The sequence below is a fragment of the Neovison vison genome, chromosome 7 (assembly GCF_020171115.1).
Source record: "Neovison vison isolate M4711 chromosome 7, ASM_NN_V1, whole genome shotgun sequence".
NCBI lineage: Eukaryota > Metazoa > Chordata > Mammalia > Carnivora > Mustelidae > Neogale > Neogale vison.
Window position 1 is genome coordinate 199,044,853 of NC_058097.1, and position 19,941 is coordinate 199,064,793.

The 19,941-nt window shown below is 49.9% G+C and overlaps 1 protein-coding gene across 7 annotated transcripts in view; it reads left to right on the forward strand.

The window, feature by feature from the left end:
* Positions 1-5,946: 5,946 nt before the first annotated feature.
* The window catches only part of MARK2 (microtubule affinity regulating kinase 2), a 56,840-nt gene continuing 42,845 nt past the window's right edge, over positions 5,947-19,941 (forward strand). For 3 of the 7 annotated variants that reach the window (XM_044259535.1, XM_044259537.1, XM_044259540.1), the window contains exon 1: positions 5,949-6,373. In XM_044259535.1, the coding sequence (XP_044115470.1) occupies positions 6,320-6,373 (54 nt within the window). In that variant the 5' untranslated portion in view covers positions 5,949-6,319. Of the gene's footprint in view, positions 6,374-19,941 lie in introns of all 7 variants that reach the window. The other 4 variants (XM_044259534.1, XM_044259536.1, XM_044259539.1 and 1 more) reach the window with 3 other exon arrangements.

The following is a 19,941-nucleotide window of genomic DNA, read 5'->3' on the forward strand; positions in this document are numbered from 1 at the left end:
CTGCTCTCCTTGGAGCTCGGGCTCTTCCTCCCAGGGAGGGCGGCAGCAGAGGAAAGTGGGATTTTCAACTACAGACACCCTGTGTGATGGCTCTGGCTGTGACTCTGCAGCCGTGGATGCTCGGGGAAAGCGTCTCGGCACACGGATAAGTCTGGCTCAGCCTGCTCCCCGCCTCCTCCAGGAAGCCAGTTGGAGCACTGGACACCAGCTGGCACCAACTCCCTCCGCCAACTCCAAGTCAGCAAGTCCAAGGCCCATCGACATCCTTCTGAGATGGGAACTCCTTAAGGACCCGTCTTCTTCATGCCACCCCAGGCTGCTCTGATTCCTGCCAGTCCTTCCTTGCAGAGCTTGCTTAACCCTGGAGTCAGACTCAGGGTCACCTCCCCTGAGAAGCCTTCCGTGCTACTCCCTCCAGGTCCCAGGCTCCCTCTGAGCCCTATGAAAAACCATCCACTGCCATTTTCTCCTTGGCTTCTCCCGGGACCTCTGCCAACGTGGCCGTTCAGCTCCCCATCCAGGATGGCCAGCCTTTTCAGTGACAGCGACAGTGGCAGAACGATGCTGCCCAGGGACAGTGACCCAGTGTGGAAACAGGGCTTGGTTTAAAGGGTAACTCCTCCCAGGAGAACAGACTCCGAAGGCGGGTTCTCTGCCTGATGTCCCTTCCCCTCCCGCCCTTCCCCCAGGGTGGTTGGCACTGGTCCTGCCATCTCAGTGGGACCACACTGAGCAAGGCTGACAGGGACACCATCCCCTCCTCCCCAGGCATGGTGGTCCCTGGCCGCGGCTGAGGAAGGGTGAGAGGGATATGGTTGCTGCGTTTGGGTTTTGGAGACTGTCACAGACCTCGAGCTGTGGTAACAAAATACCATAGACGCGTGCCTTAGAAACAGCAAATCCATTACTCACCGTTCTGGAAGCTGGAAGTCCAAGATCAAGGCGCTGGCAGATTCAGAGCCTGCTTCCCGGCTCACAGAAGGCAGTCTTCTTGCTGTGTCCTCACTTGGACGAAGGGACTGGGGAGGCCTGTGGGGCCCCTTCTAGGAGGGCACCAACCCCATTCTGCCCAGGAGGTCCTGCTCGACCCTCACGACCTCATCACTTCCCAAAGCCATCACCATGACCTTGGCGGTTAGGATTGCAACATAGGAATCCTGATCGGGTGGGGGGGGCACAGACATTCAGATGATACCATTATAGATGACCCCATAGACAGCAGCCAGTCCAGCTCCCCGCCACCATACAGACAAGGAGCCTGAGACCTCAAAGGGGGAAGGGAGTTTCCTAATGGCTCACGTGATCCATTAGCAACAGACCTGCGACCAGAATGGGCTCTCTTACTTCTAGTCCCGTGTTGTTCTCCAGGGAAGCAGGGAGGTTACGGCAGAGAGAATTAAAAGGAGATTCAGGGAGGCTGGTTAGATGATGTCTTATAATAACAGCAGCCCACACAATGCGTTGGCCATCCACCGGGCTCTGTCGAAGCATGTTTCCTATACTAACTCATATCCTCACCCATCAACCTCATGAAGTAGGTACTTTTATTCTCCCCATTGAAAAGATGGGAAAATTAAGGTAGAGAGAGGTTAGGAGGCTTGCCTAAGATGACAGAAGTACTAAGAAGCCCCCCTGGCGAGGACACCTGAACTTGACTCCTCTAGTCCCACAACAGTTCCGCAACAGGGAACTGAGCTTCTCTACCCTTTGACTTCCTTATGAGTAAGCTAGGGGAAATAACCCTGCCTCCCGCTCATCCTGACTGAGAGAGCGTCCGCAGGGTACCCAGCTCTCCATGCGTGTTAGCAAAACCAAGAAAGAAAGGGGAATGCGAAGGGTAGGGCCAGCCCTGGGTGCGTTTGGGCAGGGGCACTGATAACGAACATTCTAGTCCAGGAGGGCTCAGAGGGGGCATTTGGTTCTCACACTCCAACATCTCTGAAATGCCCCGACTTCAGTGTGGCTTCTAGGCATGGTGATAAAATGCATGATGGAAATTCAGAGACACCAAGAAAAACAGGATAATGCTCTGCGAGATGGGAGGGTCTGTGGCGAGTCAGAGGGCACGTGTGGGTCTTGCCTCACCGCAAACATTGGACTCTTGACCAGAGAGTAATTCTGGTCCCTGCCTCCCAGCGCGGAGAGTGGCCTACCGGGAAAGAGCGTTCTCTGGCTCCGGTGTTTGGGCGGAGAAAGATGAAGTGTCTTATTTCAGAGAAGTGAGAACAAGGATGTCTTCCATTTGAGCACCCTTCCCTCCCCTTGACTTCTTTCTTCACTGTCCACTGACCCACTGCCCAGTGGGAGCGCTACCCTAACCCCTTTGTGCCCACTGGGGCTGGGAATCCCACAACCCCTGCCTTCCCTGATTCCAAAGAGCCTCATGACTTCTGGAACCCTGGTCCTGTTGGTCGGTTTCTACCTGGTCTGAGGACTGTGGTAGATGTCTTTTTTTGTGTTTGTTTTGTTTTGGTCAGGTTAGAAAACTTGGAATTACCCTTAATTCCTCTCTCACATACCCCCTAAGCCAGTCCATCCAGAAACCCCAACAACCCTATTTTCCAAATACATCCCAAAACCAACTACTTCTCACTTACGTCCACTGCTGCTGTTCCTCTCCAAGCCACTGTTATCTCATCCCTGAATTATCCTAAAAGTCTCCTTCTTGGTCTCCAGGCTTCTTCTGTGCCTGCTCTTCTGCTTTACCTTCTTCTCGACTCAGCAGATGGTCTGATCATGTCCCCACAGCGGCTCTCCAACCATGCCAAGGGAAAGCCAGAGCGTGGTCCACCAGGCCAGACTCCATGACGTCTTTCTGCCCTCTTCTCCTACTACGCACTCCCTCTCTACTCCAGTCCCAGTGGCCTTCTTGTTCTCTTGCCTCAGGACCTTTGCACTGGCCTTCCCTTCTTGCCTAGAATTCTCTTCCCCCAGATACCTACAGATAGTCACTCCCTCACCTCTTGTAAGTGTCTAGTGTCACCTTCTGGGTGAGGCCAACATTGACGACCTTAATAATGCAACTCATACTCTCCCCACTCACCCCTGCAATCCTGATCATCCTTAGCTGACCATTTTTATTTCCCATAGCCCTTAATCCTTACTGTTATGCTTGGTGTCTGTCTTCCTGTAATTGAGATTTAAATTCCCTAAGGGCAGAGATCCTTGTCTATTTTGTTCACTGACCTAAGTGAGGAACCTAGAACAATGTCTGGCACATAGTAGGGGTGCCATAGAGATTCGTGAATAGATGGGTTTGCAGATTGAAGGGGGTAGCTGTGTGGCAATAACTAATCTTTGAGGGGAACTAGGTAAGTTAGGGGATTTGAGAAAGTGACGCTTGAATTGAATCTTGAAGTCCACCTGGGAGCCCACGGTAGAGCAGAACACCGCGAGAGAGCTTGGTGGCCGGGCAGGAACTTGGGGGGATGGTGTCAACCAGTGATACCAAGCAAGGTTGAGTTGAGGCTAGACTGTGCAAAGCTCTGAATGCAAGCTAACACTTTTCTTACCACCGGGACCGGCTCCCAAATTTGTGGGGCCCAGTGCAAAATGGAAACGCAGGGCCCCTTGGTAAAATTTCAAGAGGGTGACAGCAGAGTATTAAATCAAACTCAAGGCCCTTCTAAGAGTAGCTATCTGTGGGACCGTGTGGTTTCCAGGCCCAGGAAGCCAGCTCTGCAGATGTCGCATGAGAGCTGGTGAGAGCCTTCCAGTAGGGCAGAGATGTCATTGGAGCTGGATTTGGAGCAGATTATTCTAGCACGTCTGGTGGGATTAGCTTGGAGGGAGTCTGGGCATGGAGACCAGTTGGGCAGCCTTGTGAGGAAGAGGAGGGGATGGGTGAAGTAGGGGTGGGCGCTCAAGGACAGAAGGCAGGGGTGAGAACTGGAGTGAGTTAGAAGCATGGAGGAGGTAGAGTTTGCTTAGACAAGAACATGGCCAGGAAAGACCCCAGGGCGCCCTCCTTTGCTCTTGCAAACCCTTTGCCCCTTTTCCCTACTTTCCAGACCCAAGCCTGGGAGTGGTATGGGGCACAGGAATCAGCGGTGTGTCTCCCTTTGGCCACCAGAGGGCAGATGATTCTCATGGATTTTCCGGATGAATTTGGGGTGGGGGGTATTGGACTATCCTCCCGCCTCACCTCTTCCTCTCTTTCCCTCGCACCTCCTTCTGTGTTCCTTCTTCCTCAATGACGGGGCGCCTGACTGGACCCAGAATGGTCCACGAGGAGGTGTCCTGGAGCACCGTAGGTGGCACCTGTTGCCTTAGAAAGTACTCCATACTGCCATTTGTTACATCTGTCCAGCTGCCTATTTCTCTGGGTGACTTGGTCAAGGGCTCTGCTCAAGATGGGAGTTGAAAGTCAAGTGTCAGAGGTCCATCTAGCACCTTTCCCCACAATTCCTGGGGCCTATCTCCCCCTGTACCTTTGGGGACTTGCTGCTAGAGCCTGGTCTCGGGCTCCTGCGGGAACTCTGGCTTCTGTCCACCTTAAACTGCTGTTGAGCCCTGGGGTGGGGTGGGGCAAGTTCCCATAGGTCCAGGGTATAATGGGTTGGGGGCAGCTCTGAGCCAGAGGAATGAAATCATCCTACTGCCTTGCCCTGGTGAGACAGACTAGGGGGAAGTGAGGAGTGAACTTCCTGTTGGAGGTGGGGGCTCTCAAAAGATAGGAGACCTCACTTTATTGATGAAACTGAAGTCCAGGAAAGGAAGGGAACTTCTCCATCCTGAGGAATCCTCATTTTCAACCAGTTTCTTTTTATGTGTGTGTGTGAGTTTTCTGGTCTTAGAAGGGATAAATGAAAAATGAATTAAGATGCGATTGTCTCCTCTGCCTTACCTTACAGGGGTATTTTAAAAGGTAACCGGCGTGACTCAGTATTACCATAGTGCAATGTCGTTTTGTGCTATTTTGAACAATTTAAAAAAAGAGGTAAGTGGAATTCAAAGACGTTACTTGGAATGTCATCCCTGGAACAAAGGCATGAATTCTCTTAATATAAGGACGTCAAGAAGCCTAAACTCAGAGATGTTATGTAATCTTTCCAAGATCATGTCGTATTTTTCATTCCACCGAGCTGGGGCTGGAATGCAGGGCTGGGGGAGACCCCCGCAGCCTTCCACAGCCGGGAGCCAAGGACGCTGACCTGGTGCCCGCCCCGGACCTCAGGGGACACTGTGGACTAGATGTGGGGTGTATGGATAAACAGAAGCCCAGATAGACGATGGCAGGTGAAGACTGCTAGGTAGGTCATAACGCTGCACTTGACAGGTGACACACATGTTGAAGGGCTGGATGATAAAGGAGACGGATTTTATGAGGGACTGGTAGACTGATGAGCAGACACGCAGACAGGGAAGTTGCTTTAGAACCAAAGGATGCCAATCGTTGGGATGCTAATAGCCTTATTTTCTATTTAGTCAAATTAATAACGTGCGCAGGTGACCCGCGCTCCCGGTTGGAGGTTTGAAAAGGCCCGGAAACTGACGGAAAGAAACGAAGAGTCAGGCTCTGGGCACTACCCGAGGGAACTCGGGGTTCGCAGGGCCTCGGGTGTTGCCGGAAATGGCCGACAACTGCCGTGCGCTGCGGGGCGGGACGGGGGCGTGGCCGGCTCGCTGCACGCGGCGCCACTTCGGGTGTTTCCGGAAACCGCAGCGAGCCTGCCTGAAGTGGGCGGGGAAAGGCCTATGGGCGTGGCTGGAGTCTCCCGAGTGGCTTCGTGGGTTTCCGTAAACAGACCCGAAGCTTGGGCTTCGGAATCGAGGCGGCGCGCGCGTCCCCGGGGGTTACCTTCTTCGGGTGTTTCCGGAATTCACCCGTAGCCCGCGGCCGAGAGGAGGAGGCGCGCCCCCCTCCCGTTCCTCGCCGCTTCGGATGTTTCCGGCTGCTGCCGGCGGAAAGAGCCGAGGGCCGGCGGTGGTGGCGGCCATGTTGGGAGCAGCAGGTCCGGCGGCGGCTGCCTGTGTGCCGGGCGCGGAGCAGTGCCGCTGAGGGCAGGGGAGGAGCGAGGCAGGCGGCCGGCTGCGGCGGCAGAGAGTAGGCGGAGCGGCGCGGCCCGGCCGAAAGGCGGCACAGCCCAGCCGGGGGTCGGGGGGGTGCGGTCCGGAGCCGCTCGGAGCCGGCGCGGCCTAGCCCGAGCGGCGCATCCCCGGGCTGGCGTGAGCGGCTGCCCGGCCTCCCCGCACCCCCGGCCGGGGCCCATGCGGCGGGTGCCCCTGCTGTGAGAAGCCCCGCCCGGCCGGGCTCCGCGCCTTCCCTTCCCTCCCTTCCTCCAAGCTTCTCGGTTCCCTCCCCTGAGATACCGGCGCCATGTCCAGCGCCCGGACCCCCCTACCCACGCTGAACGAGAGGGACACGGAGCAGGTAAGGAGCCCCGAGGGCTCCCCGAATTCTCTGGCTGGGCCCCTGCACCTTGCAGAGCCTCCTCCCTCCTCTGCTCTCCTCGTGTCCCTGCTGCCACCCTGCAAGCCTCGGCTGCCCTGTCATCTGGCTCTCGGCCTCGCACATCCCCCTCTGGGTCCTGTCCTGGGACCCACCTCGTCCTGACTCCAAGCTGCACACTTGTCTTTTCTGCTGACCCCCCCTCTCCCCTCACCGCCTTCCTGCGCTCTTCCGTGTTACCTCCCTGGCTTTCCCTCCTCTTCCCTTTTTCTCTCAGGGGCCTTTCTGGTCTTCCTCCACCCACGCTTAAAGCCGCCACCCTCCCGCTCCTCGAAGAGCACCCCGCGATTTGCCCCAGATCGTCGTCCACCCCTTCCTCCATCTCTCTAGTGTTGCTTCTCCTCCTCCCGCACCGGTTCTCCCAGTCCCTGCTTATCACCCTCAGGGTCCCTGCCCCGGAGTGTTCTCGATCCCTGTCCCCTTCCAGTTCCCCAGCCTTCCCCCCCTTCCTTCTCCGAATTGTGCTCTCCCTCATGCTTGCAACCTACCAGCTCCACCCTCATCACCTTTCCAAATGGTTCGCCTACTCTTTGCTCATCACTTTCCCTTCTTTTCTCCAGGAGCTCCCTGGTGCCTCGCGCTGGCATTTGTTGCTTCCGTGTTTCCCAGACTGCTGTCATGCGCATAGTTTTCCCACAGGTTGTCTTTGGGGTTCCAGTCCGGAGGGTTCCCTTCAGAGCCCGGATCCCTCGGGTTCTGTTCCCCCAGGTTTGCTTTCAGTCTCCGGGCTTCCTGTTTTCTCTCGGAGCGCTTTACCGACCTGCTCCCTGGACGCTCCCTGCCGAGGGAGAACATTCTCCCAGCCCCACTCTGCCAGTACAACCTGTTGCTGAGTCCTTTCCCTGGCCACGCTCCCTCACCATCCTTGCCCTTCTGCCTTCTCACACTGCCACACAAACCATGATGCCTTCCTGTGTCTTCACTCCTGGTTCTGTCACTTTTCAGTTTCTTCCTCCTTGCTCGATGCCTTCCGGTTTCTCCACCCTCACCCGGTCTTCCTTGCTCTACCTTTTACCCAGCGTTGCCTTTCATCTCCGGATTAGTCTCTTGCCTTTTTCACATCATATTTCTTGGCCCCACACATGCCCCCGTCCCGTCCCTCCCGATTGGCTTGTGTTTGTAACTTCCCGGGCAGGCACTCAGTATACTAGTTTCTTGAGCTACACTGCCTCCCCCCCCCCACCCCGCGCCCCGCCTCCACCTGCCCCCGTCCTGGCAATCACTGCTATCATCTGTCACCCAAGCTTTAGCGTTTTCTGTGTCACCTCACCTGTGAGCTCAGAGGCATCCACTTTCCACCTCTCCCCTTTCTTTCACCCCGTCCCTTGCTGACTGCTAACTGCCCTGGGGAGAGTCCCCTGCCTCCTTCTCACCCTTGTTGGTGGAGAACTTTACTAGGCCCAGAAAAACTTGACTTGAAAAAGGAGCTCTTCTCCCCTGGGGCCGCAGCTGCCTTTCTGCATCCTCTCCCTTATGACATCCTTTATGTTTTCCTCTTGTTGCGCTCTTTCTTCGTAGCTCGTAGCTCGGTAGAATGTTGTTCTATTCTCTTGCGTGTTAGCATCCTTCCCTGGAAAATCTGCCCTTGTTGCGTTTTCCTGCGTTTTTCTCTTGTGTCCCCCGCCCTCGCTCTGTCACCTGGGCAGTCAGGAACTCAGGGGGAGTTCTGGCCCGAGTTTTTCTCTGCACCGGTTGACCCTTTTGTTGCTGATGGACTCATTGCTTCTGCGGTAAAACGAGTTGAGAGGGAGGCCCGGTGGATTTCTGTTTCATCACTGGGTTTTGCAACCAGCTGTGCATGGGACTGAGGTCTTTGGAAACCGGAGTGTGGTCTGTATCTCCCAGCCTCGCCCTCGTTTGCCAGCTGTTAGTCTCCTTGCTGGGAACCGCTTTTTCTAGGCCCTCCAGAGGTGGCCTGTTCCATTCCTTTTCCTATCACCACCTTTGTCTTAGCAGGTAAACCCTGCTAAACCGGAGAACTTTCCCAGACTGTTGATTACGAGCGGGTAGGAGGAGGCCAAGTGACTGACTGACACCCTCAGGCATGTGGGGAGTGGCGGCGCCGTGCCTGCTCGCTGGCCAGCCGAGGCTGTGGGGGGTATTGTGTTCGGCAAAGTAGAGCACGGACCGCCTCAATGTGGTTTCTTTGTGCTGTTTACTGAATGTAAATGTATTCTCGCCGTGGTCTTTTTCTTATGATGTGTGCATTGATTTCCTCTCTTCCCTGCCTGGCTCGCAGACTGCTGAGCCGTAGTAGGAAGTCGGTGCACACCCATTGATTTTGTGAGAGCAGGAATCGAGTGAACCATTTGGGAATGCAAGCTGCTCTTTGATAACGGAGTCTGGAGCAGTGGCTGCATACTTTGTCATCCTGTTCCAAATTTACGAATTACTCATCCCGTTTGCACTTTATGGACTAAGGTGCCCCCAGCCGCTTCACCGCTTCTCCTGGCGTTCTCAAAGTGGCCGATGATGCTGTCTACTTGACGTTAAGTCTCGTCCCCGCAAAAGCACAGCCTTTGGAAAAGCTTGGATACACCTACCCCAGGCAGATGCCTGTATTTTTCACAAAACAAGGAAAAAGACGAGTAGCAGCCCTCCTGGTCACGAGGCCAGGGATGCCAGAAGCATTGGCCTCCTTTAGAGTAGATGGTGCCACCAGGTAAAAAGCAAGAAAGCCTCTGGTCCTGTTGTGATTCCGGTCCCGGAAGTTCAGTCATTGCAGGAAGCCATAATGTTGTAAAATAAAAAGCGAGGAATTTGGTTGGGCTGATTGCTTCCCCACAAAGATGCTCTATCGCTGTATTTAGGTTTAAATTACTTACACTGGTTTCACCAGGACGTAGGTAAACAAACTCTTGGCTGTCTTGAAGCTCCCACCCCTTGTTGCTCTTCCCCTCCCCCTTTCTTTATTAAAACATGTGGCTGATGAGAAGCTGTTTCCAGGAGCTCTTTGATCACATCTGAATTAAACACACATCACTCACACACACAGAAAATGTGGAAGCATAAAAATAAACCTTGTGTTGCAGGGAGAGTGCCTGTTTGCTGTCGACTCTGCTTCTCGCAGGGAAAGTGGGAGATAAAGTCAAGCCCCGTAGTCCCGAGATGGTTTTGTGACACCTGGTTGCAGATGTGCTTCCTCTCCGCCATAAACTCTTCTTTCATTTGCAGAAGGAGGGTTGTGACCTGGGGCTGGTAGTTTTGATTCTCAGTCTGCCAGCGGAGCCTTCTGTCCACTTCTTTTCCAAATGGCTCTGCTGGCCCGGAGGCTTGGCGGTGGTGAAAGCAATCAGCAAGATGACTGTTTGTCTTCCAGCCGGGGCAGCAGTAATGGGCCAGTGTGGAGGGGGTCCAGCTTCCAGAGTTCTCCTGCTGCTGGCCAGAGCTTCCGGTAGCTACACCTGGTAGAGGGCCTGCTGGCTTCAGACCTGCCCCACCCCTGGGCCTCAGGAACCAGGAGGGAGGCCTTCTGATAGAAAGCAGGAGCCTTTCAATACCAGCCCCGCTTTGGCCGCAGTGGGCAAGGGAGGGGGTCGCTGTCATTCTGCTGGGGAGCGAGCGGTGGTGTTTATTCTTTTGGGTGGTTCTAGGAAGAGGAGTGTGGAAGTCTGGCTGAAGCGAGCAAACCTAACTCAAGAGAATCCTGTAAAGAACAACTGAGCCGCTCTAGACACACATCCCTTGGATGCCAGTGTTGATTCTGGCTGAGCACTGCATTGAATAATTTGGTTTTAGCATCGACTCTAGCAAAGAGCTGGGTTGGCTCTCATTTCCCTGACATGTCCTGGGGGCTGTGCGGCGCTGTGCTCTGGGGGCAGACTCTGACTTCTGCCCTCTGACTCTGGCCAAGGGCTCCTTAGTGGTGCTGCCTTCTGGTCAGAGGTGTGGGTGGATGACATTCTCACTTCCTGCATGGCTCTAGAAATTAGAATGGGGCCATGTAAGAGCAAGGGCTGTCGGAGTCGGGAGCTGGCGGAGTTGCTCACCATACCATAATCTTTGAACCCAGTAAAGGTAACTACCGAGTGAATTGTAATAATTTCTCTAATCTGTGGACTTTGAGAAGTAGCTAAACAGATGGATACAAGAGAGTCATTGAAACTTGGCCTGCTTTAGATTAACATCAAGTTTGCACAGGGAATGACTGCATCTTTCAGATGGTGACCAGAGATTGGGCCTAAGATTCTTTTCACTGTCAGTGTCTTAACTGATGCCAGTGAGACAGGAAAAAATTGAGAATATGCCTGAGAGGTTTGCATGGTTAGAGCTCTGGGAAGGCAAAAACTTCTCCGACTATACACTTTCCCCTTTGGACAGAACAACCCAGTTCTCAGTGGGCATTTGACCAGGACTAACCCATTCCTCCGTGAACTCTTTCCCATTGCGCACTTAGCCACCTGGCTGGCCTTTCTCTTCTCCCAGGAGCTTCCCTGACTTTCCTACATATGTATTATGTCGGCTGGAATGAATATTTTATGCCTAGAGTGCAGCCAAGCCTCAGACTCTGTGGCCCATTATCGACAAGGGGGGTGGGGGCTGGGCGCCACCTTTGGCCCCATGATAACTCTGCTAAATGGACTCTCCGCCACCCCACCTCCCCCCAGCAGCACTTTGAAGCCTATTAATGGATCGGGATGAAGTAACCTCAGCAGATGGAAAGGGCAACGAGGGTGGTTGTCCTTCCTTCCCCAAGACTGCCTGATGAGGCTTTCCTGCAGTAAGCAGGTCCCGCCCCAGCCCCCCGCCGCCTGGTTAAGCTGTAGACTGGCTCCTGGGCCGCCTCCATGAGAGGAGATGGAGAAAGGGTTTGATTCTGTCAGAGCCGGTGGTGCTGCCAGGTTTGCCACTTGCCTAGCGAAGCAAAAACCGAGAGTGATGGGGAAAGGGTGGGTGGAGCTTGAAACCTAGGCTTCCTCCTCCAGCGGAAGTTCAGCAAAGTGACAAACCAGATAGGTGGCTGGGTTTCCTTCTCTTGATGGAGATGCCAGCATTTGTACCTTTTTGCACTTCTCGCTTGGATTCTCCAGGCTTTCTCGCAGCCTTCATCAAACACGAGTGAGTCACTGCAGTGTTATCTGTGCATTTCCCCCTTCTGTCTCAGCAGAGGGAAGAGTAAGCCTTTACAAACTTTGTGGGGGAGGAAACCACCCATTTCCACTTCTGGCATGGGAAGAGGCCATCTCTCCCGACGTTAACTCTGAAAGCTCTAGCTCTTGGAGCAGAATGTCACCATCCCACCACAGCCCTTTTGGTGTTGGCCGCTGCTAAGTGCCATTGCTGTCTTTTGGGCTGTCGGTGCATCGGATTCTGAGACTATACCAGGAGAGAACCTGGCCTCTTGGTTTCCACTGATCCTCCACTGAAAGAAGGATCCCAGGGGCGCCTGGGTGGCTCAGTGGGTTAAGTGCCTGCCTTTGGCTTGGGTCATGATCTCAGGTTCCTGGGATCGAGTCCCACGTCGGGCTCTCTGCTCAGCAGGGAGCCTGCCTCCCCCACTCTCTCTGCCTGCCTCTCTGCCTACTCGTGATCTTTCTCTCAGATAAATAAAATCTTTTAAAAAAAGAAAGAAAGAAAGAGGGATCCCAGTTCTTTCTCTTGCCCACTAACCCTGCTCGGGGCTTTAGGGGCTAGAAATAATCCTTTCACCTGTCTGTCTGCTTGTGCTAGAGGGTTTGAAGTTTCTTGGTCCCTAGGCACTCTTTCTCCCTACTTCCATGTATCCCTACATTTACCAGTAGAAAATGAGGGCAGAAGGGCCAGAAACAAATGCATTTCCTTTTGCTCCTCAGACGGTTAATGTTGGGCTTATGAAGCCGGGTAGGCACAGGTTTGGTAGGCGAGGGCAAGGTAGACACTGATATTGATGGCTGCTTGAGTCCAGAGGGACCCCAGATAGGAGGGGAGAGGAAGGGGCGGGGAGGGAGAGAGGAGAAGAGGAGGGGTGTGTTCAGTGATTGGCTCCGAGCCACCTTTTTCTTTTTAACATAAGGAAGGCGGAGCAGACCTGAGGCTTCTCTGTAGAACCAGTCAAGCTGGTTTTGAGCAGCCTTGGCCTATTTTCTTGTGTGCGCTTTGGGAAGTTGGCAATAGAAAGGTCTGCCTCCTCTGGGCTCTGCTCATTGAGATAGGAGTTTAGATGAGATCTGTAAACATCCCCATCCTCTCCCAATACTGAACGGGTCTCTGAGCCGGGCGTCTCTACAGGAGCAGGCTCTCTCTACACCCAGGGATGCTCAGGGCAACTTTGTCTTACACACCTTTCACCGGACACTCTAAGATACAATTTCTGTTCTTGCCGCCCCCCTCCCCCCCCCCCTCTGCGCGCTGGTCACGGCTTGGCAGAAGGCGCTCCATCCTGGCCCGGGAGAAGACACTGGGTCTGTGGCTTGGGATGGGAACTGACTCTTGGCTGTTGTGATCTGCTGGCTAAATCCAGTAAGGCACCCCCCCCACCCCCCCAACCTTTCAGCTTGATGCGGTGGGACTATCTGTCCAGGCCTGTTGGGGAAGAAAAGGGAGAAAGAAAACTTTTTGGCCTTTGGCAGTTCAGCAGGTACTTCAGCCATGGGGAAAGTGAGTCTGTTGCCGGTCTGTACCTGTAGGAAAGGTGGGAGTCATCAGTCACCGTGTGCTGGCACTTCCTGAACAGCGGGAGGGAAGTCTTTTTCTGGGAAAAGACGAGATTCTAAGGCACCTATGCCCATTAGCGCTACTAATATAGCAGGATTGTTTTCCCAGTCCCCCACTAAACGGAAAACTCCCACGTCCAAAAGTTCGCTGATTAATGAGTGAAACCACCTGCAAACATCATTCCTGCCCTTGCCCTTGCTCTTGGCCTTGTCCTTGGGGGCGGGCTGTGCCTGTCGATACTACAATGATGTACTCATTGCTTGTCCTGAGCACCATTTCGGTGAAGGTTTTGTTTTGGTTACTGATACCCTGTATGGAGGGTATCACCCTCCACCGTCTTCAGATCCGAGGGTCTGCTGGCCTTCCCCTACCCCCCATCATCTCCCCGCCTCCCCACCACAGATGGCCATCATCTGAGTGTCTTTGCATGTGGTGTTGGATGCACTTGTGGCTTGTTGCTTTGTTTTTGCCCACAAGAGTTTGAATTACTGGTTCTCTAGTCACAGGAAGTGGGGCCCCTTAGGCCTGCTTGGTCTAGCAGTAGCATTCTAATTGAGTTGAGCTTATGGCAGAGTTGCAAAGAGATCCCAGCACTTGGAGACTTCCAATAAGTGGTGTGTTGTGATTACAGCAGGTTCTCCAAATTCCATACCCTGGACTGGAGTCTTGGTCAGTCTCTACTCTAACCTCGGGCTTACTTAATTGCTCCAGGCCTGTTTGCTCATCTGTAAAAACGGGGTAATGATAGTACCTATCTTGTAGGTATAGTTACTGGGGGCATTAAAAGGGGTACTGAATATAAGGCACTTAGAATAATAGCTGGCAGGACATCGTAATCATTGTCCTCACCATTTAGTGAAGCAACTCAGTGGGGTTTTCTGAGCACCAACAGCTCCGGGTCAATGTATGTTGGAATTTCTCTGAATTGATCAAAAGAATCGTGGTTTCTTTTAGTCATTAGGGTCCCTTAGGTGCTGTTTCCAGCATTTTTTTTTTTTAAATTTGTTTATTTTGGGCGCCTGCGTGGCTCAGTTGAGCATCTGCTTTTGGTTCAGGTCATGATCCCAGGGTCCTGGGGTCTGCCACCATCAGGCTTCTTGGTTAGCGGGGAGCCTGCTTCTCTCTCTCCCTCTGCCTCTCCCCCTGCTTGTGTTCTCCAGCTCTGTCTCTCAAATGAGTAAAATCTTAAAAAAAAAAAAAATTGCTTATTTTAGGGTTTTTTTGGTCTTTTTTGTTTTGATTCTTGTGGGTCTTTTGTGTGTGTGTTTAAGATTTTATTTATTTATTTGACACAGAGAGAGAGAGATCACAAAGTACTCAGAGAGGCAGGCAGGGGCGGGGGGTGGGGAAACAGGCTCCCCACTGATCAGAGAGCCCGATGTGGGGCTGGATCCCAGGACCCTGAGATCATGACCTGAGCCTAAGGCAGAGGCTTAACCCACTGAGCCACCCAGGCGCCCCTTGTTTTTTGTTTTTGAGCCAACCCCCTATCTGAATAGAAATGCTGTTGGAGAGGTTTAGATAATATTGAGATCACTTTAAAAAATGGATTTTACTTTTTTTTACAGGATATCAGTATTGGGTGATTTTATCAATTTTAAAAAGAAAAAGAAACACCCCAAAACATTACCTTCTGCTTGCCCAGATTTCGGTGTTGTGAGTGGTGGTGTTGAAGGTGGTGTATATGCAGCCTCATCAGGGCCTAGAAGGCCAAGTCCAAAGTCACCAGAGCATGGGTTTTTCTGAGTGTTGGGATCCGGCGTTACAAGAGGCCCGCTGAGCGAGCCCAGGGGATTTCTTTCACGTTCCTTTCTTCAAGTGCAGTATTTACCCTTTGGCAACAGGAGAAAGCTCCCTGTTTCTCTTAAAGATCACATGGGAACTTAGCAGCTAATGATTTTAGGTTCCTTTTTCACTAGCAAGGGGGCCTTCAGGGGCAGGTCCTTGTTATCTCTGCTGGCTTCTCTGAAGTGAGAAGAGAGCCTCCTCTTCGTGAGGCCTGGAAGGGTCTCGACCATTTCTCAGCGGCTGCTCCTAGGAGTTTGCGGACTTTGAATCTTGGGCTGAGATTTTGGTCTCAGTCCGTTCCTTGTTTATCTTTATCTCTCGAGCTTCTGGAGCCTGAATGCCTGGCCAGTACAGCAAGTAAGTTGCTTCCTTTTCTCACATTGCAGCTGCCAAGGAGAAAGGTAACAGTGTCGCCTCAGAGCTCATCAGGGAATATTTCTTTCACTGTATTTTCCTCTTCCTTTTGACCCCTCTGCTGACTTCTCTCACTTCCTTTTTTTTTTTTCTGTTTGGTTTCTTTGAACTCTGTTGCTTCATTATCACTGTCCATCTCGGGTTTTCATCTCCATGGCCCACTCTGCCTGACCTGTTTCTGTGCCTCTTTTGTGGCCTGGCTCAGGAGAGGGATTCTGATAGTCTGAGAGCTCCTTCATGTATAGAATCCCAGAACCACCCAGTCCTTTCTCCTATTCGTCTGATTTCTATAAAGTTAAGGATTTGCTGCTTTAGAAAACATTTTCTTTTTATGTCTATGGAGCCACCTTCTTTAGTAAAGCCGGGCTTGGCAATCTGACAACTTATTAGGGGCGGCATCCCGGTTTCCCTGGTGACAGGGTCTAAGTTAGTTCCCGCCTGTTTTCCCGTGGCCTGCCCGGAATGCTACAATACTGGACCCTGTCCTGAAAGAGATCCAAGGAGAGAGTTGTTAATTCTGGTAATGCAATATTGAATGTGGTCCCTGAAGTGTGATTTGAGGACCCTGGGTTCCCTAAGACCTGTTTGGTGGTACGTGAAATCAAAATGAGTTTCATCCCAACATTAATGCAGTATTTGCCTTTTTTCACTCTCATTCTGTTGGTGTACAGTGTTTTCCAGAGGCTGAGTGATGTGTGCTGACATCATCACTCTGATTAATGAAATGTGTGCTTCTGTATTCTTGTGTTTTCTGGAATGTTTAAGGTAGTCCTTTAAGGTATAAATATGAAAGTTTGCAAGGATGAATTCAGTTTGTTCTCAGTACTTCTACTATACTCTTAGCAGCTGTCTTCAGTTGTGCCTGCTGTAATCCCTGTAAACCTCATTATTATCCTATAAATCATTATTTTGAAATGCCAGCATTTTCCTGGCACCTTCGAGGAAACAAGAAGTAAGTACAACTTGCAAAACTTACTTGTAAAAGCTTTGGGGGAAAGGCTAGAGTATTTAAAATTTCACTTACAAATTATTTTAGCACTCTATTCTAAAACAGGAAAATTTATCCTATTTCTCTTATATTTACGAATGGATTGTTGGCTTTTAAAAAGGGAGATTAGAAGATTTGCAGTCTCTCTTTACTGAAACGGACACATCAACAAGTGAACGGGAGGAATCTGAAGAACCTAGGCAGGATTGTAAATAAGAAATGAAAAGTTATTAAAAGAGATGATACTATAACGAAAGCTGTCTTCTCAGCAGTATAGTTGTTAACGATGTACTTTATCAGGTCTTATGCAACAGAACACGTCTGTGTAGTATTACAGTGCCGGTTAAGTTGCAACATCGTGTCAAGACCAATCATTCAAAGCTTAAAGAAAAAGGATTTGAGTATTTTAAGCATACACACCATGAGCTCTTTAAAAGCCAGAATTTGCTCCAGCTTTCCAGCCTAGAAATGGAAAAAATCATGTTTCTTACCGGATAAGTTTTTGACATCGCTTTGGCTAGAAAAGCCTGCCCAGTAGCCGAGAGACTAATAAAGTCTTGAGCAGCGGGCATTGCTGACTGCCCACTGGCTGAAAAGTCAGTAAAAATCCAGGGCAGGAGCACTTCATGTGTTACTGTGACTCGTCGAATTAAAGATCTAGCTACAAATACGAAGACTGAGTTCATATCTTGTTTGCAGAATTGTTCTTTTGCCTTACCAATGTACAGACTTCCAGACATGGCTCAACCTGTGTCCGCACCAACTACGCCTCAGAGAATTTTGTTTTCTGTGAATGCTCAGCAGCTAACGCAAGCAGTAATAAAGATGCAAGGGGCTCAGTAACGCTCTTGACTTTCACGGTTCATGCTGGAACAACTTTGTTTCCATTTGCACAATCGGTGCAGAAGCAGTGACAGAGAAAAATGCTGGCGTCATAGCGTGAATCAAGGCAGTGAGTGGCACCGGATTCTGCTAGTGGTGGTAGTCAGGGACTTCTTTCCTGCTCTGTGCTTGTCGTTTTTGTTTTTTTGTTTGTTTGTTTGTTTGTTTTAAGCCATTTTACTTAAGAATGTCTTAGATGAAGCACTAAAAATTACTAATTTTTATTAAATCTCAATCCTCTAATAAAAGTCTCTTTAATATTTTGAGTGATGAAATGCCAAGTGTCCTTGGAGCCTAGCTGCTGGATAGCGTGGTACAGTGACTGTCCTGAGAAAATGCACTAGTGTTTGGAGCTGAACCAGCTGCATGGGTCATCGTTTTTACTTGAAAGAACAACTGGCGGATAAACTCTGGTTATTCATACTTGAGTGTTCAGTGGACATTTTCTTGACGTTGAACGGAGTGAGTCTGTCACCGTTGCCAGTGATAACATCCAAGCTTTCAGGCGAAAATGAGACTTTTCAAAAACTTGTGTTTGTCAAAGAGCTTTTTGATGAGATCAGTGGTAAAATGAATGGAAGATGATTTTTTGATACTGTATGAAATGTCAGTATTTGGAAATTCTTTATAATTCAACAAAGGAATATTTCCCAGATTGTCAGTAGGTAAAACAGCCCCTCAAAAAGTACAAGATAACCAGTGGATTTTAACATAAAAGGACACAAAAAATTCATTGATAAATTTTCAGATTGCACATCGCAACTAGCTTTTACAAACTACTGCTTTTGAGTTTTGGTCTGGTGTCGAAGAAGATAAATTCTCAGCCTTTGAAAGGCTGTTAAACATCGTTTTCCAACTACAGGTCTGTATGAAAGGAGATTCTCTTTATATCTTAAAACCAGAACAACAGATCGAAGCACATCGAATACAGAAGCAGATATAAGAAGTCGGCTCTCGTCCATTAAGCCAGACATTAAAGAGATGTACAACAATGTGAAACAATGCAATCTTTGCCATGAATTTAATTTTGTTTTAGAAAACACAGTTTTTTCACACAAAAATGTAGGTTTTCCGTATAAACATCTAGTGGGCTTAGTGTTTTGAGTGAATTAATGAAAATATTTTTTAAGTTACCATTTCAGTTTCTAACAGGGTAGCTATCAATAGCTGTAACCCCCATAAACAAAGTATTTCTGCAGTCCTCAGTAATTTATTAAAGAGTTATAGAGAGTTCTGGAGATCAAAACGTGAAAAAAACCTTTGTTTGTAGACAAAACTTGAGCTGATTGTCTGTCTTGGGTTGGTTACTTGCGATGACTTCATAGGGAGCCCTTGTTTGCAGTTCCTGCTGCTATATTGTCCTGTCTGGGCCCCAGAGACTTTGACCCAAGCTAACTTATTTCCTCCTTATAATACGGACAGCATTGGCCCCTTAAGGTTTTTCGTTGTTTTATCTGTGGCTTTTTGGTTTATTCCCCCTCCCTCTTTTTCCTTAAAGTTTTTTCTTTTCCCCATTTTCCCTTTCTCTTTATTCTTTTAAGTTTTCCTCATTTTCCCCCCTAGTTTTTTAGTGTGGAGTTTTTCGAGTTTTTGTCTGGTATTGTGTTTTGATTGAATTATGAGATAAGTTCATGGGGAGGACTTCCGTTGGTATGTGTGAAATTGTGGTTTGGCAAATACAGGTTTTTTTGGATGGTTTTTTTCTCTTGGTTTTTTGTTTTGTTTTGTTTTGCTTTGTTTTTCATTAAAATAAGTAACTCAAGGGGCGCCTGGGTGCCTCAGTCGGTTAAGCTTCTGACTTTTGGTTTCAGCTCAGGTCATGATCTCAGGGTTTTGAGATCAAGCCCCACATCGGGCTCCACGCTCAGTGCAGAGTTGGCTTGAGATTCTTTCTCTCCCTCTCTTTGTGTGCATGTGCACTCACACGCACACACGCTCTCTCTCTCTCAAATAAATAAATAATTTTTTTTTTTTAAAGTAACTCATGTTTACATGCAGTGGTCTATTATGTTCTTTTAAATGGATGGATACATAGTTAAGTCTTTTTTATTTCTAATATAGTAACTATTAATAGATACAGTCCATATAAACAAAAACTTTTGGGGGACTCCCATTATTTTTAATAGTTGCAAAGAATTTCTGAAACCAAAAAGTATAAGAAGCACAGATGTAGACAAAACTTGGATTAATTCTCCCTGGCTTTGATTGGTCAGTTTCTTGGGAATTTCATAAAAAACCATTTTGCAATTCCTAGCCCCTGTTTAGTCCTGGCTGTGCCTCAAAGAGGCACTTGCCGGCTTGGTTTACTGTCACTCTGGCAGAGGAAACTGGTTCTCAGCGACCTGATCCAGGACTTTGACCAAAGTTGGCTCTTTTTCTTCTTCAGATACAGAGCATTGGCCGTGTGAGGTTTTTTAAACAAGTAGTTTTTATTTTTAAATTTTGAGATAATCTTAAATTTAGAAAAGTTGCAAAACTAACCCCGAGAGTTCCTATACATTCTTCACTCTGCGTCCCCTTGTGTTAACATCTTAGATAACCACAGAACGTGTATCAAAACTAAGAATTAACCTTAGGGTAATACTCTTAACCACAGTGCAGAACTTGTTCAGATTTCATCAGTTTTTCCACTGATGTGCTTTTTCTGTCCTGGGACCCACTTCAGGATCCCACATTTTGTTTTGATTGTTATGTCTCCGTAGTCCACTCAGACCTGTGACCATTTCTTAGTCTTGCCAGGTCTTTTATGACATTGACCATTTTGAAAAATACTGGTTAGTTTATA